At 43.8% G+C, this 25,838-nt stretch overlaps 1 protein-coding gene across 2 annotated transcripts in view; it reads left to right on the top strand.

Moving 5' to 3' along the window:
• The window catches only part of TRPC3 (transient receptor potential cation channel subfamily C member 3), a 423,006-nt gene that overhangs the window by 305,356 nt on the left and 91,812 nt on the right, over positions 1-25,838 (top strand). For both annotated transcript variants that reach the window (XM_063920258.1, XM_063920259.1), the window contains exon 3: positions 9,100-9,279. In XM_063920258.1, coding sequence (XP_063776328.1) covers positions 9,100-9,279 — 180 coding nt within the window. The remainder of the gene's footprint in view (positions 1-9,099; positions 9,280-25,838) is intronic.

Below are 25,838 nucleotides of genomic sequence, written 5' to 3'. Positions count from 1 at the left end.
TACAAATACAGGTGTCGGTGCATCAATGCACGCGAGCCCTGGGAAAGATGGTAGCTTCTTACGAAGAAATTCCATTCGCCAGGTCCCATGCAAGGATCTTCCAGTGGGATCTGTTGGACAAGTGGTCCGGGTCGCATCTTCAGATGCATCGGCGGATAACCCTGTCTCCAAGGGCCAGGGTGTCGCTGTTGTGGTGGCTGCAGAGTGCTCATCTTCTAGAGGGCCGCAGATTCGACATACAGGACTGGGTCCTGGTGACCACGGATGCCAGCCTTCGAGGCTGGGGGGCAGTCACACAGGGAAGAAACTTCCAAGGACTATGGACAAGTCAGGAGACTTCCCTACACAAAAATATTCTGGAACTAAGGGCCATTTACAATGCCCTAAGTCAGGCTAGACCCCTGCTTCAACACCGGCCGGTGCTGATCCAGTCAGACAACATCACGGCGGTCGCTCATGTAAACCAACAGGGCGGCACAAGAAGCAGGATGGCGATGGCAGAAGCCTCAAGGATTCTCCGATGGGCGGAAAATCATGTGTTAGCACTGTCAGCAGTGTTCATTCCCGGAGTGGACAACTGGGAAGCAGACTTTCTCAGCAGACACGACCTCCACCCGGGAGAGTGGGGACTTCATCCAGTAGTCTTCCAAATGATTGTACACCGTTGGGAAAGGCCACAGGTGGACATGATGGCGTCCCGCCTCAACAAAAAGCTAAAAAGATATTGCGCCAGGTCAAGGGACCCTCAGGCGATAGCTGTGGACGCTCTGGTAACACCGTGGGTGTACCAGTCGGTGTATGTGTTCCCTACTCTGCCTCTCATACCCGGGGTAATGAGAATAATAAGAAGGAGAGGAGTAAGAACTATACTCATTGTTCCGGATTGGCCAAGAAGAGCTTGGTACCCAGAACTCCAAGAAATGATCTCAGAGGACCCATGGCCTCTGCCGCTCAGACAGGACCTGCTGCAGCAGGGGGCCTGTCTGTTCCAAGATGTACCGCGGCTGCGTCTGACGGCATGGCGGTTGAACGCCGGATCCTGAAGGAAAAGGGCATTCCGGAGGAAGTTATCCCTACGCTAATTAAAGCTAGGAAAGAAGTGAACGCAAACCATTATCACCGCATATGGCGGAAATATGTTGCGTGCTGTGAGGCCAGGAAGGCCCCAACGGAGGAATTTCAGCTAGGTCGATTTCTGTACTTCCTACAGTCAGGGGTGACTATGGGCCTAAAATTGGGTTCCATTAAGGTCCAGATTTCGGCTCTATCGATTTTCTTCCAAAATAGAACTGACTTCACTGCCTGAAGTTCAGACTTTTGTTAAGGGAGTGCTGCATAGTCAGCCCCCGTTTGTGCCTCCAGTGGCACCGTGGGATCTCAACGTGGTGTTGGATTTCCTGAAGTCGCATTGGGTTGAGCCACTTAAATCCGTGGAGCTAAAATACCTCACGTGGAAAGTGGTCATGCTGTTGGCCTTGGCGTCGGCCAGGCGTGTATCAGAATTAGCGGCTTTATCATGCAAAAGCCCTTATCTAATTTTTTTATATGGATAGGGCGGAATTAAGGACTCGTTCCCAATTCCTTCCTAAGGTGGTATCAGTTTTTCATGTGAACCAACCTATTGTGGTGCCTGCGGCTACTTGGGACTTGGAGGATTCCAAGTTACTGGACGTAGTCAGGGCCCTGAAAAATATATGTTTCCAGGACGGCTGGAGTCAGGAAAACTGACTCGCTATTTATCCTGTATGCACCCAACAAGCTGGGTGCTCCTGCTTCTAAGCAGACTATTGCTCGCTGGATCTGTAGCACGATTCAACTTGCACATTCTGCGGCTGGACTGCCGCACCCTAAATCTGTAAAAGCCCATTCCACGAGGAAAGTGGGCTCTTCTTGGGCGGCCGCCCGAGGGGTCTCGGCTTTACAAATTTGCCGAGCTGTTACTTGGTCGGGTTCAAACACTTTTGCAAGAGTCTACAAGTTTGATACCCTGGCTGAGGAGGACCTAGAGTTTGCTCATTCGGTGCTGCAGAGTCATCCGCACTCTCCCGCCCGTTTGGGAGCTTTGGTATAATCCCCATGGTCCTTACGGAGTCCCAGCATCTACTTAGGACGTCAGAGAAAATAAGATTTTACTCACCGGTAAATCTTTTTCTCGTAGTCCGTAGTGGATGCTGGGCGCCCATCCCAAGTGCGGATTGTCTGCAATACTTGTATATAGTTATTGCCTAACTAAAGGGTTATTGTTGAGCCATCTGTTGAGAGGCTCAGTTATATTTCATACTGTTAACTGGGTATAGTATCACGAGTTATACGGTGTGATTGGTGTGGCTGGTATGAGTCTTACCCGGGATTCAAAATCCTTCCTTATTGTGTCAGCTCTTCCGGGCACAGTATCCTAACTGAGGTCTGGAGGAGGGTCATAGTGGGAGGAGCCAGTGCACACCAGGTAGTCCTAAAGCTTTCTTTAGTTGTGCCCAGTCTCCTGCGGAGCTGCTATTCCCCATGGTCCTTACGGAGTCCCAGCATCCACTACGGACTACGAGAAAAAGATTTACCGGTGAGTAAAATCTTATTGTTTGATTATGGCTATATATGTATATATATATATATATATATATAACCTTTTTTTATTGTATGAAACATAAATATTTATCTTTTTAATATATACTATATTAAGCAGGGTGGACATGCATACTATTGTAGTACTGGAGCAGAGCTTCATTTTATATGTGATGACAGCCAGAGGCATAGAGAGCCACACGGGACCCCGGTAATGAATGGGCCTACACGTATAAGGTGTATATGGAACATAAATGCATTTTATGTTTAGATTTGGGTCCCATCCCTAAGATATCTCATTATGTTATGCAAATATTCAAAAATACGGAAAATTTGGAAATCCAAAATACCTTTGGTCCCAAGCATTTGGAATAATGGAGACTCACCCTGTTTTGAAGATGATTTTAGCACATGTTGGTGCATGATTTCTGCTTGACCAGATGTTGGTACATTGTTGATGCTGTTACATTCACAGGTGCACTGTCTGTAGGAGTCATAGCGGCTCATCTATGCTTGTCATTGTATTATACTGCACTGACACATGTTTACAATAATCGTTCTGTTTACGTTCATTTCTTTGGTAACTAAGTTAAACACACTTACAGAATACAGGGAAATGGTTACAGTTTTTCTTTGAGTGTCGGCATCAGTCTAGGTACTAAGATGTGAATGATGAGCTTACAGTGTGACTTTCTCTTTGAAGTCTCTACATGTGGCACGTGTAAAATGTGTAAACTGACTGCACTGGAGTCTTGTCCCTGGCTTTATGTCAGGAGTGCAATAAAAATATTTCACTCCAAAGGCAAAGTAAAATTTGCAGCATATTACTGAGATGGATCCTTGATGGATTACCCCTCCCCATATGTATTTATTTTTATTGATGGCTACCGCTACTTCCATATCCAAAATATTTTATAGGTTTTATAGATTGTAATTTTTGGTGAAGTTCAACTAAACTAAAATGTACTTACCATGAGTGCAGTGTTTGGAAGATCAACTGGGTCGCCCCTCTTTACCCTCAGCCTGAAGCAGACCAAGCAGATATCAAAGCTCCACCCTCCACCACACATGGAAATGTCATGGGTTAGGAGGGGCAAAGGGGCAGGGGCGCATCAAGAGAGGAGGAGGCCTGTGTGCAGTCTCCATCTGGACCCCATCCTCACTATCCGGCAGAGCAATAGACTGTGGGCACTAGGGTCACTAGGAGAACCTAGCACTGACCCAGAGTCTAGTGCAAATATGTGAAACGCTGGGAAAATTTTCTGGTGGTTTCTGCAGCGTTGCTGCTACCGACGTAGGACTCCAGAGGGTAACTATTTAAAAAATGGGTGCAGGGTGTGCGGAGTAGGCCCCCCCTGGACCCCAGGGGCCCATGTGCACCATAAACACTGCACTCATTATAGATACTCCAGTGCAAAGGAGAAATAAGAGGACACATTGTGGACCCAGAAGATAAGTCAAATCCACCACAGTTACATAGTAATGTTTCATATGAACTAATTGAATTTCAATTTAGTATTGTATAGAGTTCTCATGTAAACCACACTTAACTGCACGTCCTTGTATTTATTTAATTGTTTCAGACTACGGGCCTACTTATCAAGTTTTTTTTATCAGAATATTACTATATGTAGATACTGCAGTTTCAGCGTAATTTTATGAATTGCTGCTATTTAATAATAGCCTAATATAGAAATCTCCCGCAGAAGGCTAATTAGCACTAAATATAATAAGCTTTTCTGAATTTAGCCCCGTTAGTTTACACAATCTTCTGACTCCTCCGGTATGCCAGGGAAGTAACTCACTGGGGCAGCGGTTCTTCTGTGCTTAGTTTATTCCATGCTGGGATATTTTTATTCACAATTAAAATATCCAGTGCAATACAGATTGTAAATAATTGCTGTGTGTCCATCCCACTCATGCAGCCCTTTGTGAGGTTTCTGTAACTTATTTTTATAGTACATTATTATATAGATATTAATAAACTCCCTTATATTATGTTACATTTAGTCTTTGAGAATGGGAAACTGATTATTAACAGTTTAGTGTTTTTAAAGACATGTACATGTCACTTCCCATAATTTCTTTATCTATTGACAGCATAACCATCTGCTCTAGCCCCCATGTGTGCTATCTTGGAGTTATCCTTGACTCCTCACTCTCCTTCAAACTACACAGTCAGACTCTTTCTTACCCTGGAAGCTACTAAGACCCTCATCCACTCACCGGACATCTATAGATTGGACTACTGCAACTTCCTCCTATCTGACCTCCCTGACTCATACCTACCTCCTCTCCAGTCTATCATCCATGCTGCTGCAGAGCTCATCTTTCTCTCCATACATTCTATATCTGCTTACCATCTCCTAATAGCCCTACACTGGCTCCACTTCCCTTTGAGAACCCAATTCTAGCTTCTCATACTCACAAAGCCTTCACCCAATCCTCTCCCATTTACCTCTCTGACTTTATCTCCCTTTACACTCCTGCCCGCCCGCTTCGCTCCAAAAATTAATGATGCCTCTCCTCCCAACTGATTACTTCCTCCCACTCCTGCCTCCAATATTTTGCCTGTGATGCTTCCTACCTCTGGAACACTCTCACTCTCCCTATCAGACTCTCCAGCTCTCTACAAATCTTCAAATGGGCTCTCAGGACCCACTACTTCATCAAAGTCATCCAGATCTCGTCCTAACCCACTGCCCCGTGCTCAGTGTCTATCCCATCTGTGTAACCCCTGTATATTTTAAAAGACTTGCAATAAGGCTACATCAAGTAGGAATTCAGTTTGCCATTTTTGAAGAGACTATTTGTGTTTGTCATCTGCCATTGATCTGAGAAGGTGTCATGGTATTTATGATAGATTATTATTCCTTTAATGATGTCAGCATAAAGCCAAGCCCTCTTCCTGTTGACATGAAAGCATTCTGGAGAGTACGCCTTGTACAATAAAATTTCTTTGTGGGAATAGAATAGTGTTGCCTACAAACAGTTTGCTCATTATAGTGTTCGTAACAGAAAATGGCACTTCATCATAGTGTACTATAAAATATAGCAATGGACAATGGGAAAGTTGTGGTCTGCGGCTAACTGCAAGGTTAATTGAGGTCACTCTTGTCGGTTGGGAGGAGTGATGCTTTTGCCGCAGGGACTTATATAAAAGTGTTCCCCGCCTGCGACTTCACCTACCTGACTAGTGGAGCCGGGTGCTGGTTTAAAAATACGGGGAACCCCTACTTCTTTTGTACCCCGTATTTTTTAAACCAGGACCGGTCCAAGAGTCCAGTGCTGGTTGTTTAAATATATTGTATACTGTATTTCTGCAACCAGGATCGGCTCAAGGTAAACCTTGAAAAAGACCGACTGATCGAAACAGCGTAGGTACATGCTGAAAGTGGAGACTCTCAGTCCCCTTTTGTTTTTATTAATTTTAAAGCAAATTACTTCACCACTGTTAACTGTTATGTCACCTGTGATTTGGTATATAGTGGGTATTCCGGATCCCCCACTTATATTGGAGTTTTTTCTATTCTGTTCCACCCAACTCTGGCGGGCACTTTACAGTGATTCGTCGGGTGTGCTTGCCTTATTGTTTGTTTTATTGATAATTTTTGAAAAAATAAAGAAAACACCTTTTTATCAAAATCTCGTTGGATCCATATTTAAATATACGTTTATATGCAGAAAGAACTCTTCCAACACGTGAGTGGGGTACGCTGTACCTATATGATTATTCGCTACAACATTAGAAAATATACCTTTATATGCATTGTAACATCTTTTGTTATGTGAGTTTTGGTACGCTCCATCTAATCCTTTGATCGGTGGTGAGACCCTATCCTCTTTTCTATCAAGTATAACCACACATCAGGGCTCTATTTCTGGAAGTCACGAAACAGATTTTAAGAAAATATTACACATTGGACTTTTTCTGTGTTTCTCTTTCTTTGTACATGTGCTGTGGGAATTTGGACTAAACGGGTGACCTAAGGATGCTCTTGTGAAGATCCAACCATATTGTAGACCTCATTTTTTTATTATTATTCATAAGTGCATTTTCCAGAGTCCAAGGGGTGCCTGCAGTGTCCCAGGAAGTCTGATCATTAAGTACTATAGGGTAAACTCCGAACAGCAACCTAATCTCATACCACTCCGTGTGTCCTCGTTTGAAAATCTACTTGGAGGGTAATCACATACAGTAGCTCTCCCAAGTATCAAAGAATTGTGAGGCCTTTTTTTTTTTATCTAGAGTCGTCTCCAATCAATCCATCTGAAAGAGGATATGCAATTTCCCCTTAAAAAGAGTTAGAGAAGGTGGATGAGGGAAGATCCATGTCTGTAAAATAGATTTGTGGGCTGCCGCGCTAAGGGGCAGTAACAACTCCTTACAATATGGTGACCCTCTGGCCTACGGTGATAATCCCAAAAATTGCCCATTACGCGTTGAAAGGCAGATAGTTTCCGAAATGTTCCGTAGCATAGTGTCGACCTGCATCCAAAAGTTGCAGATCAATGGACATGTCCAGAAGAAGTGAAAAAGATCTGCTTCCAGTGTACATACCAGCCATATGTTGTCTGTGAGGGGAACAATATGCTCTATGGAATATGTTCAAGAACATATATTGATACTGTGCAGAGAATAGTAGGCCACATGACTGTATTAATTTCTTAAGTTAAAAATCACAGGTTAGCAACAAAAATTACCAACCATTGCCTTATACCCAACTGAACAATAGAATGATCCATGGACAACTATAATCATCCATAGTGTATAGATATTGCTTTCTGAGGGGCAACAAACAATTTATGTCATTATACCCAACAAACAATTTATGTCATTATACCAATCTGCTTCAGAGAACACTGCAGTCACCGAACCGCCACAGTCATGTATTTGGAAATGTGCCAATAAGTATCGTTGACATATCAGGACGTTTTGTTTGGCTTTCTTGGAGATAGAATCAACAATACAACCAACATCCCTAAGTCCTTCCCGCCAGAAAGTTGTGAAAGGAAAGGCAACCTCCTTATGCTGGAACTCACTATTATCCAGGATAGTAAAAAAAAAAAGGATGTATGGGCATTCATATTATTGGCACCCCTAAATATATGCAATGATTTATGAACTGACCACACATATGGATTATCATTAACCACCTGATCAATCTCAGCATCATATTTGTGGAGGAAAGTTATAAAGTTGCGTTTCATTTGCGCTGTTAACATATATCACTACCAGAAAGCCAATCGCGTATATATCGCAGCAAAGCTGCATGGTTATAAGACTGAGTGTGTGGAAAATCAATTCCACTATTTGACTTTGACTGATGCAACTTTAAGAGCACTATACTCAGTCTTTTACCTTTCCATATGAAACGTCTAAACAAGGCATTCATTTTAGCCACATCCCCCTTACTATGTAATAGAGGCAAAGACTGCATTAAATACAAGAAGTATGGAAAAGTGGACATCTTAATTAGACTGGCACTGCCACGGTAAGATAGCACAAGTGATTCCATCCCTCAAATTCAGATGAGACAGCTGAGATTGCCTCCTTTATATTGACACAATATAATTCAGATAGATACCACGGAAGCTTAATACCTAAAAAAAACTATATGGGTTCTTGCCCATGTCACAGAGATCTGGCTGCTACATGCTGGCCTAATGACCCTTTGCAGTGATATTTTCAAATGTACTTTAAATCCCAACACTTTACCTAAATCCCTCAACACGTCTAAAATCCCGGCAAGAGAGGTTCCAGGGTCTTCGTTGTACAACAGGACATCATGGTTGGATACTGTGTGCCCACACCCCCACCCACTCTCGGCTATAATGTCTAAGCTGGATCATACCTCTCTGACAACACTCCTATGGCCTATTCTAAAAGTGGTCTTTTAATACATTATATGGTACTGTCTTATTTTGAGATCTAGTTTAAGCATACATTACTACAGGTATGGGAACAAGGACCACTAATGTCTAAAGGCATTCTGACAACCAAAAAAATAGTAAACATGCTACAAACATTAACATAATGTAAGTAATGGTTCATACAAATATCAAGTGACTGGTCATGTCTGAATGCAAGTGTACCATCTCTATAGATAAAAATAATTATCACTCACATGAAAAAAATCTGTGAATTCAATTACAGATATATGTCTTTTACCGGAGCATAGTTCAGCTTCCTTGATCTAGAACATTTTGTATTTGGAAACAGGCAACTATGTCATCCACATTTATTAAATAACAGTAATAGGTTCTTTATAGGGCCTTGTGCTGCTCAGTAAGCCTTGCAATATATGTCCAGGTTGATGGATGGTCCTGGGGTTTCTCTTAAGGGAGTGCACAGTAAATAAACTGTAATACTATAAATTTGGTCCTGCATTCATGTCTGCTATTCTTTTTGTACAATCCAAAAGCAATGATCTGAAGAGAAATGTCATATTGCCATAAGATAATTTCACAATAAGCATTGTACCGCTCTATGGTGTTTACATTAAGTTTAATTGTGTGTGTTTTTTTCTTCTTCTTCAGAATGACTATCGCAAATTATCTATGCAATGCAAGGACTTTGTGGTTGGGGTCCTTGATTTGTGCCGGGACTCTGAAGAGGTTGAGGCTATCTTAAATGGTGATGTGGATGCTGAGCCCATAGATGCCCACAGACCTTCACTAAGCCGAGTTAAACTGGCCATTAAGTATGAAGTTAAGAAGGTAAGTGTTTCTCATGCCAGGTGTCAGCAATGGACACGGACACACGAAACCTTTATGTATAAGATGTATATCATTACACATGGGAGAGTGATATGCATTGTGATGTCAGGAGACCTTGTGGTGACATCTTATTATTGTCCCTCCATAATGCAGTACATTGATGGTTTATAAACAGAACAACAATTATTATTGGCATAAGAATATCCTGAAAGACAGCTGTGATTTCATATGATGTAACTAAAATGTATTATTTCAATTTACCATACAGTAGAATAGTAACAAACATGGGTACTAATGCACTTCAAAGAAACGTTACATTCTAATAATGAAAAGAAATACAAAATTACTTTAAGGCAGTACAAAACAAACCCTCATAAAGAGAAGAACAAGGGATTATAATCTGGATAAAGTGTTAATGTGGGGGTATTTTGGGGCGTAGATGGGAGTTGCAAGTAATTTTTACAATTGAATCTATCCTAATAGCAGTGCAGTAGATTGGACAGACATGGAGGCAGCGGGTTGGAGCAACAGGCATGCATATGAGGCGGGTCCCATTACTAGTGTATGCATGTATATATATACAGGTTGAGTCTCCCTTATCCAAAATGCTTGGGACCAGAGGTATTTTGGATAACGGATTTTTCCGTATTTTGGAATAATTAGATACCATAATGAGATATCATGGTGATGGGACCTAAGTCTAAGCACAGAATGCATTTATGTTTCATATACACCTTATACACACAGCCTGAAGGTAATTTTTGCCAATATTTTTTATAACTTTGCGCATTAAACAAAGTGTGTGTACATACACACAATTCATTTATGTTTCATATACACCTTGTATACACAGACTGAAGGTCATTTAATACAATATTATTAATAACTTTGTGTATTAAACAAAGTTTGTGTACACTGAGCCATCAAAAAACAAAGATTTCACTATCTCACTCTCACTCAAAAAAGTCCGTATTTCGGAATATTCCGTATTTCGGAATATATGGATATGGGATACTCAACCTGTATATATATATATATATATATATATATATATATATATATATTGGTCGAAATGAGAATTTAGAAATGGGGGTATGGGAAATTTAATAAACTGGTAGGGGATATGGGGTACAGCTAGAACCCCAGAATCTTTAGGGATTTTGATAGTAGGGATTTCCCTTACTATTCCTCTGCACCTCTTATACCGTCTATTGCTCTTTAACCATTCATTTTTACTCCCTCCTTCCATCACTCACCCCTGCACCTCATTTCCTCCGTCCCTCTATCACCCTTGTACCTCCCACTCCCTCTTTTCCCCTCTAATACCTGCACCTTACTCACTTTTTTTTATCACTCACCCCTTCACCACACTCCCTCCATCTCTCACCCCGGCACATCACTCCCGCCTTCCATCACTCTCCTCTGCACCTCATTCCCTCCCTTCTCTTTCTAACCTATAGTACTCCAGCCAGAAGCAGGTATTTACTACAGCTCCTGGCTTCTAGTTCCAGTGATTCGGACCATCGGGCAGGTGGTTAGTAGAGTTTTTGTGTAAAAAGAGCCCTATTTCTGTCAAAGGAGCCCCCCTTCTTGCTGTGCTTTGTGCGTCGCAGTCAGGATGCAGCCCCAGGTCCCTGTAGTGACAGGTCTGCAGGGTGGTGTTTGCAGTCCTTGAGCTGGCATTCCCTCTAACCACCAATGAGAGAAGGGGGGTAGTCTTTATCTGCAGTAGCTGCTCAGTGCAGAAATGAATGCACTAAGTCAAGGGGCTTGTGCTGAGGAAATATACTACCTGAACACAGATAGTAACACATACAGGGATCTTATCCGGATCCCGGCACTTTGGATGCCAGCAGTCAGAATACCGACAGCGACATCCCGATGCGCAAAATCCTGACAACTTATTGGTAACCCACCCCCTCTACCCTCTCTAACCGTAACCCTCCTTCCCCGCAGCCGAACCCTAACTCTCCACCCATAGCCTATCCCTAACCCTGCCGGGTGGTGCTTAAGCCTACCCCTGACTCCCCACAACTTAACCCTAACTCTCCCACTTAATGCCTAACCCCCCTCCTTATTGCCTAAACCTGTCCCTCCCTCCCCACAGCCTAACTCTACCCCCCTCCCACAGCCTAACCCTAACCCTTTATCCCACAGCCTAAACCTAACCACCCACCCCCGCAGCCTAAACCTCCCCGGAGTGTGATACTCATTACTGACAGTAGGTCATGACTGCCCGCAGAATCCCTACTTTTAGAATAATAACTAGGGATGAGGTAATTAATTTAACCCTCCCCTGCCCCTAACCCTACCCCGCTTGGGGTGTCGGCAGTGGCTGAGGACAAAGGGGGTGCTGGCTATGGCTAATCTCAGGGGGGTGGTGACTAGGGCTAAGGACACAGGGGTGTGGCTATGTCTAGAACCCTGTGGTGTCTAATCCTATCTCCTCCCCGAGTCCAATCCTAACCCCCACCCCAATACTTACCTTTCCGGATTAGATGCCATTGGCCGGGGTTCCGCTGCCGAGATTCTGAGTGGTGTGGAAATTTCGGCGGCTGGCTTACACAGCGCCGGGACGCTATCCACATCCTGTCTCCGGCATTCTTGCGTTTGACATGCAGGCAGTTGGGATTCCCTCACCGGCATTGTGATCGATGTCGGGATCCTGGCGTCGGTCTCGTGACCAGTGTTGGGATTCTGGCATTGGTAATGAATGCCGGTATGCTGACCGGATCACCGAACACATATAGAGTACACATACACAGCACCAGGTTGCAAGTAACTAGCTAATAATGGTTTTCACACAGTGCAAGTGACAAGTGGGAGCCATAATAGCAGCGAGGGAAAGCAGTACCGATTGCTTTCACTGCCCATTTGTATGGCGAAGGGTGGGGGTCAGGGTACAAACTGTAGGGGAACTTGACTGTGGTGCACATCAGAGATTCCCCGCTGCACATACAGCAACAGTAACCCTGCACCTTTCCAAACCCTCACTGTACACCTTGCACATTAGCAGCACAGCGAGGGCACAGGTAGACCGTAGGACCGGATACTGTCTGCAAGCAGAGCACCCTTTCCCCCTCTTCTACTCCTCCATGGTACAGCCTGGAGTCAGAGTGCAGTAGTGACAGTGGCTCACTGTAAAACAAAGGCTCTTGGTAGCCGCTGAGAGGAGCTATGCGTCGCAGCAGCTCCCCTACCATCTCTATGGCTACTGATCCATTTGCCTTACCTCCCACAGGCCCTTTATAATAAAAAAAAACAGTGCCGTTCTGAAATGCATACCCCTGCTTCACGCTGACCTTGAATGATGGCTGTGAATCTGAGTAGCTGTGATTCAGATTCATAGCTGTGAAGGAAAACCACTATATATATATATATATATATATATATATATATATATATATATATATATACATACTAACAAAATGCATTGGGCGTGGCCTATGAAGTGGATGCTGTGACATGACTCTGTGTTTCCAGAACCAATGTGTTGGTCTGAGAAGTAGCCGCCAGATACCACCATCCGCTGCAGCAGCTTGTTGTTGCCATTCAATTTTGCTCAATTACTGATCTGGCCAGGTCCAGACTGCTGCCAGTGCCCAGTGTGTCTGGAGACCAGTGGGGGTAAGGAAGCCGGTATTCTTACCTGCAGGAGACAGGGAGAACCCAATAACTCTGGGACTGTACTTGAGTGTGAGAAGGCCAGGAGGTGTCTTACCTGTAGGAGACAAGACTGCATTTAGAGGAAAGACACATACTGGAGGGCACATTTTGATTGTCTACAATTGACCATTTCCATCTATCTTTGGTATCCATCTATCCATTGGATGTGAATTTCCATTTTTGTTACAATTGTGCCATCAACCAATTCCCTATCCGGGTTTATTTCTATGAATAACATATGACAGACATTCAGTACATCTTATGCGATATTGCATTTTTTTATTTCTTACCTCTGAAGAAGTCAATTTATGGACGAAATGTGTAGGGCGGTGTGTCCATACACGAATCAGGAGGATCCTACCAAGTGAGCTCACACCCATAAGGGAGTTGGCAGGTAGGAGTATAGCATTACAGAAAAAATAATTAGATAAAATACCGTGCACTAAATAAGGCTGCCCTTTGATCCCAAATGGAAAGAAAGTGTCACCTTACACTTAAGAATTTTCATCCAGTCAAAAAGTCACCAAATGGGTCCATGGGCGCTCATAAAATAAAAAAACAAATAACACATACATAGTGTAATAAGTTCACAACATATAACAGACCTTTAAAATCATTAGACAAGTCTCGTACCCAAACAAGAGGTCTACTATGGGAAAAGTAGACAATAGCATCTGATGGAGAATTAGTGCACTTGATGGAATTTGTTCGCACTCGTAACTCCTCCAACCTGGTGTCCCTCCCTCAATGGAGATCACATATAGAGAGAGGAAAAACTTCCAATAGTGTCACACCATTTATTTTAAAACAAAGACATAAAACAACAAATAAAGCGGTAATGATTGGTCCCTCACCAAATGGAATGGTCTACCACATAAGTAAACTAAACAGCTTAGGTAAAGATGTTATCACCAGGCGTCCCCGTAACCAGCTGTCCAACCCAAATGGTGGTCCTCCAAACAAGTCCCTCTTGTTAGAAAAAGGCCCTCCTACCAACGCGTTTCGACACACCAAGGTGTCTTTTTCAAGGCATATTGAGGGTATTACATAATATCCTATTCATACCCCTTCCTGTAATTGAAAAGGCAAACTTATTTCCAGACATGGATCAACTACAAACTACACGGCCTGTCTCACATGCAGTCTAAATCCTAAACTCCAAATCCACTTCAGTCTTTCACACTTTTAGAGAACGCGGCCCATCGACCGGAAGTCATCATCAGTGCTCGGCGCCCGGATGTTATCACCAGCAGCTTTGGTCCCGGCTCCCGGAAGTTCGATCCTCTAGATTGAAGTCCCCATCCATCACGGAAGGGTGTGCAATCGCCCACCGGAAGTCCCATAATGCCGCATTGTACATGTTTGTCTCTCTTTATATTCATTGCCATTTTGGAGTGGATCCTTTGTAGGAATCCATGTATAGCCACCATTTTTTTGGAGTCCCTCATACAAAAAGAGATAACTAAATAAATAAAAACAATAAAATATTCATATAATAAAAACTATATAATACTTGTAAAGATATAAAATAAAGTGCAACAGTAAAGGGAAAAAGTCTCTGTGCAGTATTACTCTAAAAGTGCCAAAATAAAAACCACACCCCATCATAAAAACCACTTCAACTCAAAATCCTTATTTAACCCCCTCGGGATAAGGGTCTCACAATTAAAATCATGGTCATTTCATTCCGTGCTAATTTGGACGCTATATCATTCCCTCTTATATCTCCAGTTACATGTTGTAAACCATAAAAATTCTTAATTTGGGCTGTGTCACATTTATGAACATCTTTAAAATGGGCGGACAAGGCATGTGTCTCCATGCCCTTTGTGATATTTCCCAAATGTTCCCCTAAACGAACTTTAAGGGGTCTACTTGTCCGCCCAATATAAAACTTGTTGCATGTGCACTCAATAAGATATACTACATTTGATGAGTGACAAGTAATTCATTCTATTTTATTTTTCCTTCTATTAATAGTCATTTCTAAAATTTTCATTCCAAAAGTATTTTTTTTTTAAACAATAAGTTTTTATTTGAAATTGACCAGCAACCACAGTACAAAAAAGCAAGGAAACAGTTACAGAGTTTGACAGTTAACACAGTGAAATCATGCATCAGCAATAATGGTTAATGAGTGAACAGCAAAATACATGTAAACATTGGGATGTGGATATATAATATATATTGTCATTTGAAATAATCGAGTTACAATAAACTATGTTTCCACGAGTAACATACTGAGTGCTCAGTTTCTATTTGTAAATTTATTTTTTTTAATTATCAATTCAAAAACAGAAAAAAAAATAGAAACAATTTAGATAAGAAAAAAGGAAGAAGAAAGGAACGAAAAAAGAAAAAATTCAAGGGTGGGAAGGGGGAGGTAAAGAAGTAGCAAATAAGTACACGGGAGAATGGATTTGGGCACAGATATGGACATCAGCGGAGTCCGGGTATGGGTAAGGAGCGTGCAAGGTACCAGGAGGACCAGATGTTGTCAAACTGAGCTACTGTATTATTTCATAAACTAGTGATATACTCCATGTTGGCAATATAGTTAATCTTAGCCACAAGTGCAGTCAGGCAAGGTGCTTTTTGGTCCTTCCAATGTTTAGCTATCAGGGATTTAGCCGCCATACAGAAGTACATAATGAGCTTATCATGGGTTCTGGGTAGGTCAGGGATAGGGGCGTGAAGCAATGCTGTTGCAGGAGAAAGATCAATACTGTGCCCAAGAGATGCACAAACTAGGTTCCAGAAGGGGCGAACAGAGGCACAGGTCCACCATATGTGTAAAAAGTGCCCTCCTTTCCACAAAGTCTCCAACATTGATTCGAAGTCACAGGGAAGATAGAGTTGAGTCTGGAGGGGACTAAGTACAACCAGGTATAGACTTTATAACTGGTTTCTCTAAACGCCACACTAAGAGAATCCTTAGCAATGTGCATTCTAATTTCTTCCCACTGATCATCCTCTAGGGTTTGAGAGAGGTCCGTATTCCGGGCCAATTCGTGGGGTTCACAAGGGGGGGATCGGGAGCTAAAATAGAATTATAGATTGTCGAGATGTTCCCTTTCTTGCCAATTGAGAGTAGACACATGCATTGAAAGAAAGTAGGGGGCCTCAAAGAAGAAGATTTAAGTTGGGAGCGGAGAAAATAAGAATATGAATGTAATGGTAATGACACAAGGATGGAACACCAAGGCGCTCCTGACATTCGTCAAAAGATTTCGGGGCGAATTGGCCTTTGATATGGTTAAATCTCGTAATACCACGGGAGTGCCATGGAACTGCCATGTTACATTCACATCCTGGAGGAAAAGCTGGATGGTCCCAAATCAGTGACAGAGGGGAAGGATATGTCGAGAGATTATGGGTGGTGCGGATCTTATCCCACAGCCCTAGGGCAAATTTAACTGTGGGGTTTAAATAAACCGACACTGGTCTGCATGATTTGGGGAGCCAAAGAAGGGAACCAATGAGCTAACCTGGCATAAAGAATTTTCAATGTCCACCCATTTCCTAACCCCCTGAGGTGAATGCCAGGATACAGGGGCAGATATATTAACCTGGAGAAGGCATAAGGAAGTGATAAACCAGTGATATGTGCAAGGTGATAAAGGCACCAGCCAATCAGATCCTAACTGTTAATTTACATAATGGAGCTGATTGACTGGTGCCTTTATCACCTTGCACATATCACTGGTTTATCACTTCCTCATGCCTTCTACAGGTTAATACATCTGCCCCAGTATGTGGTTAAGTCGGCATGCGTTAAAGTACGCTTGTAGGTTAGGGTAACCCAATCCACCAGATGTAACACTCTTAGTCAGAATTGTATGTCTTATATGGGGCTTACGATTAGCCCAAACAAATTTGTGACATAGTTTCTGTAGGGAAGCTAAGGTTGCTCGGGATACCAAGAATGGGGTAGTTTGGAACAAATATAAAATGCGAGGGAGGAAATATATTTTGAGGGCGTTAATCCTGCCTATCCAGGAGATATATAAATGATCCCATGTATCTAAATCTTGTGTAAGTGTTTTAATAATAGGAACATAATTGACCTGATTGAGCGCAGAATAGGATTTGGTAATATTGATGCCGAGATATTTGATAGCCGAAGGTCTCCATAGAAAAGGAAATGTTGAGGTCGGTGTTGAGTAAATGTGCGGCGAAACATTAAACGCCAATGCCTCTGATTTGGTATGGTTAACCTTATAACCTGATAGGGAACCATATAAAAGAAGTTCTTTTTGCAAGTTAGAGAGAGATAGTAAAGGGTTAGAAAGAGTCAGGAGTACATCGTCTGCAAACAAAGATCCAAAAGTATTTTTAACCTTTTTGCATCCTAAACAAGAGCCACACCTGAAAAAAAACTGTAGTTATAGTTTTTGGGCCTTTGTGAGTTGATGGACATTGGCTCCATACCAGTTTTGACTTTAAATTGGGTGCGTGTCTAAAAATGTATACCAGATCTATTGGAAGGTCATCCCCTATCACCGGGTCTTTTTTAAAACCCACCAGTATTTCTTAAAAATCTGTTGAACTTGACCATGTTGTGAAGAAAAAATTGTAGTAAAGCCCATTTAAAATTATTATTTCTCTTATCCCTTTTCTCCCTTTTGGAATCTTTTAATAATTCTTCTCTATCTTAAAGCTTCTTGGAAAGCTTGTCTGGTTTTGATCTCATCATAACCACAATCTTTAAACTGTTGTTCCATTTCCATTGCCTGAGTTTGAAATACCCCTTTATCAGAACAATTCTTTCAATCTTTTTAATTGTTCTGATGGTATGGATTCTAACCATTTATCATGATGACAACTATCACTATTAATATAAGACCTGGAATCAGTGGGTTTAATAAAATTCGTAGTCTTTAATGTACATAAATAGTCATAAATAGTCAAATCTAAAAAATGTATACTGGTTGGCTTATTTCAAAGGTTAAAACTATGGGGAGTCAATCTGAGTTGATCGCTAGCTGCTGTTGTTCGCAGCGCGGCGATCAGGCAAAAAATCAGCACTTCTGCGCATGCGTATGGTGTGCAGTGTGCACGCGCGATGTACTTTCACAAAAGCTGATGCAGTTTCACATAAGGTCGAGCGACGCTTATCAGTCGCACTGTTGATCGCTGAGTGATTGACAGGAAGGGAGCGTTTCTGGGAGGTAATTGACCGTTTTCAGGGAGTGTGCTGAAAAACGCAGGCGTGTCAGATACAAATGCAGGCGTGCCTGGGGAAACAGGGGAGTGGCTGGCCGAACGCAGGGCGCGTTTGTGACGTCAAAACAGGAACTAAATAGTCTGAAGTGATCGCAAGGTAGGAGTAGGTCTGCAGCTACTCAGAAACTGCTTGAAAAGATTTAGACGCCATTCTGCGATCCTTTCTTTCGCACTTCTGCTAAGCTAAGATACAGTCCCAGAGGGCGGCGGCTTAGCATTTGCACTGCTGCTAAAAGCAGCTAGCGAGTGATCAACTCGGATATTCCTATCATTGTTATTCAGATGAGTACAAAAAAGGTCCAAACCTTCCCTATCACCTTTCCAAATATATAAAATATTGCCAATATATCTTCGCCAGGACACTAGGTTTGCCCCATAGAGGTTGTTGGCCCATACTGAAATGGACTCCCAATCCTCCATAAAAATATTAGCATAACTCGGGGCGAACACGGTGCCCATGGCAGTCCCTCTCTTCTGAATATAAAACTCCTCTTTAAAAACAAAATAATTATTTGATAATATAAAATTTATGCCATCAATTAAAAAAAATGTAAATTAGAATCCAAAGGGGATTGTCTAAAAATACTTTTAACTGATTCTACACCCTGTTTGTGTTCTATAATAGTGTAGAGGAAGCTTACATCTGAGATAACTAAAAAATAATCCTCACCCCACTCCAAAGTTTCTAAAAAAAAAAAATGTCACTCATCAAATGTAGTATATTGTATTGAGTAAACATGCAACAAGTTTTATATTGGGCGGACAAGTAGACCCCTTAAAGTTCGTTTAGGGGAACATTTGAGAAATGTCGCAAAGGGCATGGAGACACATGGCTTGTCCGCCCATTTTAAAGATGTTCATAAATGTGACACAGCCCAAATTTTGAATTTTTATGGTTTAAAACATGTAACTGGAGATATAAGAGGGAATGATATAGCGTCCAAATTAGCACGGAATGAAATGACCATGATTTTTAACTATAAGACCGGGGGGGGGGTTAAATAAGGATTTTGAGTTGAAGTGGTTTTTATGTTGGGGTGTGGTTTTTATTTTGGCACTTTTAGAGTAATACTGCACAGACACTTTTCCCCTTTACTGTTGCACTTTATTTTATATCTTTACAAGTATTATATAGTTTTTATTATATGAATATTTAATTGTTTTTACTCATTTATTTATCTCTTTTTGTATGAGGGACTCCAATAAAATGGTGGACATACATGAATTCCTATAAGGATCCATTCCAAAATGGCAGTGATTATAAAGAGAGACAAACATGTACAATGCGGCCTTATAGGACTTCCGGCGGGCAATTGCACACCCTTCCGTGATGGATGGGGACTTCAATCTAGTGAATCGAACTTCCGGGAGCCGGGACCAAAGCCGCTGATGATAACACCCGGGCGCCGAGTGCGGATGATGACTTCCGGCCGGCAGGCCGACTTCTCTGAAAGTGTGAAAGACTGAAGTGGACCTGGAGTTTAGGATTTAGACTGCATGTGAGATAGGCTGTTTAGTTTGTAGTTGATCCATGTCTGGAAATAGGTTTGCCTTTTCAATTGCAGGAAGGGGTATAAATAGGATATTATGTGATACCCTCAATATGCTTTGAAAAAGACACCTGGGTGTGTCGAAACGCGTTGGTAGGAGGGCCTTTTTCTAACAAGAGAGACTTGTTTGGAGGACCACCATCTGGTTTGGACGGCTGGTTCCAGGGACGCCTGGTGATAACATCTTTACCTATGCTGTTTAGTCTATTTATGTGGTAGACCATTCCATTTGGTGAGGGACCAATCATTACCTCTTTATTTATTGTTTTATCTCTTTGTTTTAAAATAAATGGTGTGACACTATTGGAAGTTTTTCCTCTCTCTATATGTGATCTCCATTGAGGGAGGGACACCAGGTTGGAGGAGTTACGAGTGCGAACAAATTCCATCAAGTGCACTAATTCTCCATCAGACGCTATTGTTTGGGTACGAGACTTGTCTAATGCTTTTAATGGTCTGTTATATGTTGTGAACTTATTACACTATGTATGTGTTATTTGTTTTTTTATTTTATGAGTGCCCATGGACCCATTTGGTGACTTTTTGACTGCAGGAGTATAGCATTAACTCTACTGTGTAGTGATTGTGTATATTCTGTAACTACCTTTATGCTGTAAGCAAAACCATTTTTTATAACTTATATATTGTTTTTATCTAAAATAATAGCACTGTCTGACTAAAATTGAGAGAGCATGGTTTTCAGTGGAAAGGGGTGGGAATGGGTTAAAATTCTGAAAAAAAAATGCGTGGGGTCCCCCCTCCTAAGCATAACCAGCCTCGGGCTCTTTGAGCCGGTCCTGCTTGTAAAAATACGGGGGGGAAATGGACAGGGGATCCCCCGTATTTTTAGAACCAGCACCGGGCTCTGCGTCCGGTCCTGGTGCAAAAAATACGGGGGACAAAAAGCGTAGGGGTCCCCCGTATTTTTTGAACCAGCACCGGGCTCCACTAGCTGGGGAGATAATGCCACAGCCGGCGGACACTTTTATACCGGTCCCTGCGGCCGTGGCATTAAATACCCAACTAGTTACCCCTGGCCGGGGTACCCTGGAGGAGTGGGGACCTCTTAAATCAAGGGATCCCCCCCTCCAGCCACCCAAGGGCCAGGGGTGAAGCCCGAGGATGTCCCCCCCATCCAAGGGCTGCGGATGGGGGGCTGATAGCCATGTGTAAAAATGAAAGAATATTGTTTTTTGCAGAAGAACTACAAGTCCCCGCAAGCCTCCCCCGCAAGCTGGTACTTGGAGAACCACAAGTACCAGCATGCGGGGGTAAAACGGGCCCGCTGGTACCTGTAGTTCTACTGCAAAAAAAATACCCAAATAAAAACAGGACACGCACACCGTGAAAGTACAACTTTATTACACACATGCCGACACACACATACTTACCTATGTTCACACGCCGACCTCTGTCCACTTCTCCATGTAGAATCCGGGGTACCTCAAAATAAAATTATACTCACCTAAATCCAGTGTGTCCTGTCCTGTTTTTGTAATCCACGTACTTGGCAAAAAACAAACCGCATACCCGATCCACACGGACTGAAATGCGGTTTGGTTTTTTTGCCAAGTACGTGGATTACAAAAAAAGAACAGGACACTGGATTTAGGTGAGTATAATTTTATTTTCAGGTACCCCGGATTCTACTTGGAGACGTGTGGACAGAGTCGGCGTGTCAACATAGGTAAGTATGTGTGTCGGCATGTATGTAATAAAGTTTTACTTTCACGGTGTCTGTGTCCTGTTTTTATCTGGGTATTTTTTTTGCAGTAGAACTACAGGTACCAGCGGGCCCGTTTTACCCCCGCATGCTGGTACTTGTGGTTCTCCAAGTACCAGCTTGCGGGGGAGGCTTGCTGGGACTTGTAGTTCTTCTGCAAAAAAAACCAATATTCTTTCATTTTTACACATGGCTATCAGCCCCCCATCCGCAGCCCTTGGATGGGGGGGACATGCTCCATGCTCCCACACACACTTATGGCGGCACTTGCAGAGTGTAGGGTGCAGGGGGGGTGCCCTGGGCAGCATGATTACTGAAGTTCGACAATAAATCTGGCCAAAGTATATATGTCGGAAGTGCATAGGCACTAGATATAGCCCCCGCCAGTATAAATATTTTACATTTGAGCAGGACTACAGCGCGCCGGTGAGGGGGCGTGGCTTAGCCCTCACAGCTTAACACCGCCATTTTCTCTTCACAGGATGCAGAGACGTTGGCCCGGACCTCCACACTCCTGCACAAGTAACAGGGGGCAAAACGGAGGGGGGGAGGGCACAGTAATTTGGTGCGATTACCCATTGATAATAACAGCGCAAACAGGTCTGAGGCAGTGTGTATTTGCTCTCAGTACCGGGATAGGCGCTGGGGTGTGAGCTGGTAAACTCCCTCTGTGTGTCTTTAACAGGCTTTCCGTGGGTCTGTCCCCTGTTGCCAGTGTGTTGGTGCATGTCGATATGTCTGAGGCTGAGTGCTCCTCCCCGGAGGAGGTTGCTGTGGGGGCAGATAAGGCACTGGGAGTGACTCTGTCGGCACCGTCGACTGCTGATTGGGTGGATATGTTGAGTACATTGAATGCAAATGTGGCGTTATTGACTAAAACACTGGATAAATCTGATTCTCAGACACAAACGTGGAGAAAATCCATGGAGGACGCCTTGTCTCAGGTCCAGACCCCCTCAGGGTCACAAAAGCGTTCATTTACCCAGATGGCGGATACTGATACCGACACGGACTCTGATTCCAGTGTCGACTATAGTGAGGCCAATTTAAATCCGAAACTGGTTAAGAGTATTCAGTACATGATTGTGGCAATTAAAGACGTTTTACATATTTCAGAAGTACCTACTATTCTTGATACAAGGGTTTGTTTGTATAAGGGAAAAAAGCCTGAGGTGACGTTTCCCCCCTCTCATGAGCTGAACACTCTTTGTGAAAAAGCTTGGGAATCTCCTGACAAACGGTGGCAGATTCCCAAGAGAATTCTAATGGCATATCCTTTCCCCTCTGACGACAGGGAAAAGTGGGAGTCATCTCCCAATGTGGACAAGGCTCTACCACGACTGTCCAAGAAGGTGGCGCTTCCGTCTCCTGACACTGCTGCCCTAAAGGACCCTGCGGATCGTAAGCAGGAAACTACCTTAAAATCCATTTATGTCACTACGGGTGCGCTGCTCAGACCTGCCGTGGCGTCGGCATGGGTGAGTATTGCTATTGGTAAGTGGGCAGATAATTTGGCATTTGACATGGATACCCTGGATAGGGATAGCATTCTTTTGACTCTCGGCTATATCAGGGACGCTGCAGCTTACCTAAAGGATGCGGCAAGGGATATTGGCCTCTTGGGATCAAGGGCCAATGCCATGGCAGTCTCGGCCAGCAGAGCGCTGTGGATTCATCAATGGAATGCTGATGCCGACTCTAAGAAAGCTATGGAAGCTCTCCCATATAAAGGCAGTGTCTTGTTTGGTGACGGCCTCGCTGACCTGGTGTCTACAGCTACAGCGGGTAAGTCATCCTTTCTTCCTTATGTTCCTGCACAACAGAAAAAGACGCCGCATTATCAGATGCAGTCCTTTCGGCCTGATAAATACAAAAAAGGAAGAGGGTCGTCCTTCCCTGCCTCTAAAGGTAGAGGAAGGGGAAAAAGGTCGCCTGCTGTGCCAGGCTCCCAGGAGCAGAAGACCTCCCCGGCTTCTGCCAAGTCCACCGCATGACGCTGGGGCTCCTCTACAGGAGTCCGTACCGGTGGGGGCGCGTCTCCGACTCTTCAGTCAGGTCTGGTTTCACTCGGGCCTGGATCCTTGGGTGTTAGACATAGTGTCCCAAGGGTACAAACTGGAGTTTCTGCCAGTTTCTCTTCCAGAAAGGGAAGTAGTGCGTGCTGCGATACAAAAGCTGTGCGGGGAGTCCCGATGAGCCGTCCTTACCCGATCCACACCACCTCCGGTACCTCCGTACTTTCCAAACGGAGACAATCAGCTGGTATTCCGGAGTTGTTATGGTGATCGGTCCGGGTGTATTCGGCCAGCAATCGGCCTTTCTTGGATGAAGCGGACACCCGGTGTAATCTCCGTGCGCCGGGCTGGGTAGGAACGGCACCTGTGACTTCTACCGCCCCAACTTGAGATGGGCGGCTGGGGCTGTAAAGGTGAAGACTGCAGAACGAGTGTTCCTGACTGCAGTAGTCAGAACCGGGCTCCTGTATACGGTTACTGGATCAATAAAAAGCAGACAGCAGTGTAGATCCCTGAGGTGCAGAGCCTGTATCCTTAACGCGTTTCAACGCCAGCAGGGCGTCTTTTTCGAAAGGCAGGTATCAAGATCAAAGGAGCAGTTGCTAAGAAACGTGGCACTCTCCCTGACAGTTCTGCAACAACATGGTTGGATTCTAAATTTGCTAAAGTCACAGTTGACGACGACGACTCGGCTGTCTTTCTTGGGCATGATCCTGGACACGGAACTACAGAGAGTGTTTCTTCCAGGGGAAAAAGCTTGGGAAATCCAAAACATGGTCAAGGAGATACTGAAACCGGCAAGAGTGTCGATTCATCAATGCACTCGGGTGTTAGGGAAGATGGTTGCAACCTACGAAGCCATTCCATTTGGCAGATTTCATGCCCGGGACCTGTTGGACAAGTGGTCCGGGTCTCACCTGCACATGCACCGGAAAATAAGCCTATCTTCCAGGACCAGAATATCTCTCCTGTGGTAGCTTCAAAGTTCTCACCTCCTAGAGGGACGCAGGTTCGGGATCCAGGATTGGGTCCTGGTCACAACGGATGCAAGTCTTCGAGGCTGGGGAGCAGTCACACAGGGAAAAAATTTCCAGGGAAAATGGTCAAGCCAGGAAGCTTGTCTGCACATAAACGTTCTGGAATTAAGAGCCATCTACAATGGCCTTCTACAAGCGGAACACTTTCTTCGAGGTCTACCTGTCCTGATTCAGTCGGACAACGTAACAGCGGTGGCGTACATAAACCGCCAGGGCGGAACAAAGAGCAGAGCGGCAATGGCTGAGGCCACAAAAGTTCTCCGCTGGGCGGAAAAACATGTAAGCGCTCTGTCAGCAGTCTTACTTCCGAGCGTGGACAACTGGGAAGCAGATTTCCTCAGCAGACACGATCTCCATCCAGGAGAGTGGGCCCTTCATCAAGAGGTTTTTGCAGAAGTGACAAGTCGTTGGAGAATTCCTCAAATAGACATGATGGCGTCTCGCCTCAACAAGAAGCTTCAGAGATATTGTTCCAGGTCGAGGGACCCTCAAGCCAGTGTAGTGGACACCCTGGTAACTCCGTGGGTGTTTCAGTCGGTATATGTGTTCCCTCCATTTCCACTCATTCCAAATGTGATAAGGATCATAAGAAGAACAAGGGTTCAGGCGATACTCATTGTTCCAGATTGGCCACGTAGGCCCTGGTATCCGGATCTTCAGGAATTGCTCATAGAAGATCCCTGGCCTCTTCCTCTCAGAGAGGATATGTTACGTCTTCCAGGACTTACCGCGGTTGCGTTTGACGGCTTGGAGGTTGAACGCCAAATCCTAGCTCGAAAGGGTATTCCCGGGGAAGTCATCCCCACTCTGCTTAAGGCTAGAAAGGAGGTCACGGCGAAGCATTATCACCGTATTTGGAGAAAGCATGTGTCTTGGTGTGATCCAGGAAGGCTCCTACGGAGGAGTTTCAGCTGGGTCGTTTCCTCCATTTTTTGCAGGCAGGTGTGGATGCAGGCCTGAAATTAGGTTCCATTAAAGTGCAGATTTTGGCTTTATCTATTTTCTTTCAAAAAGAATTGGCCTCCCTTCCAGAGGTTCAGACTTTCGTGAAGGGAGTACTGCTCATCCATCCTCCGTTTGTGCCACCCGTGGCACCATGGGACCTTGATGTGGTGTTGCAATTTCTTATGTCTCACTGGTTTGAACCTTTGCGAAAGGTTGAGTTGAAATTTGTCACTTGGAAAGTGGTCATGCTTTTGGCCTTGTCGTCCGCAAGACAGGTGTCGGAATTGGCGGCTTTGTCTCACAAGAGCCCCTATTTGATTTTCCATGTGGATAGAGCGGAATTGAGAACTCGTCAACAATTTCTGCCGAAGGTGGTTCCTTCGTTTCACATAAACCA

This window comes from Pseudophryne corroboree, chromosome 1 (genome assembly GCF_028390025.1).
Source record: "Pseudophryne corroboree isolate aPseCor3 chromosome 1, aPseCor3.hap2, whole genome shotgun sequence".
Lineage (NCBI taxonomy): Eukaryota > Metazoa > Chordata > Amphibia > Anura > Myobatrachidae > Pseudophryne > Pseudophryne corroboree.
Note: the sequence above shows the minus strand (reverse complement) of the source record. Positions and strands in the feature narration are given on the sequence as shown.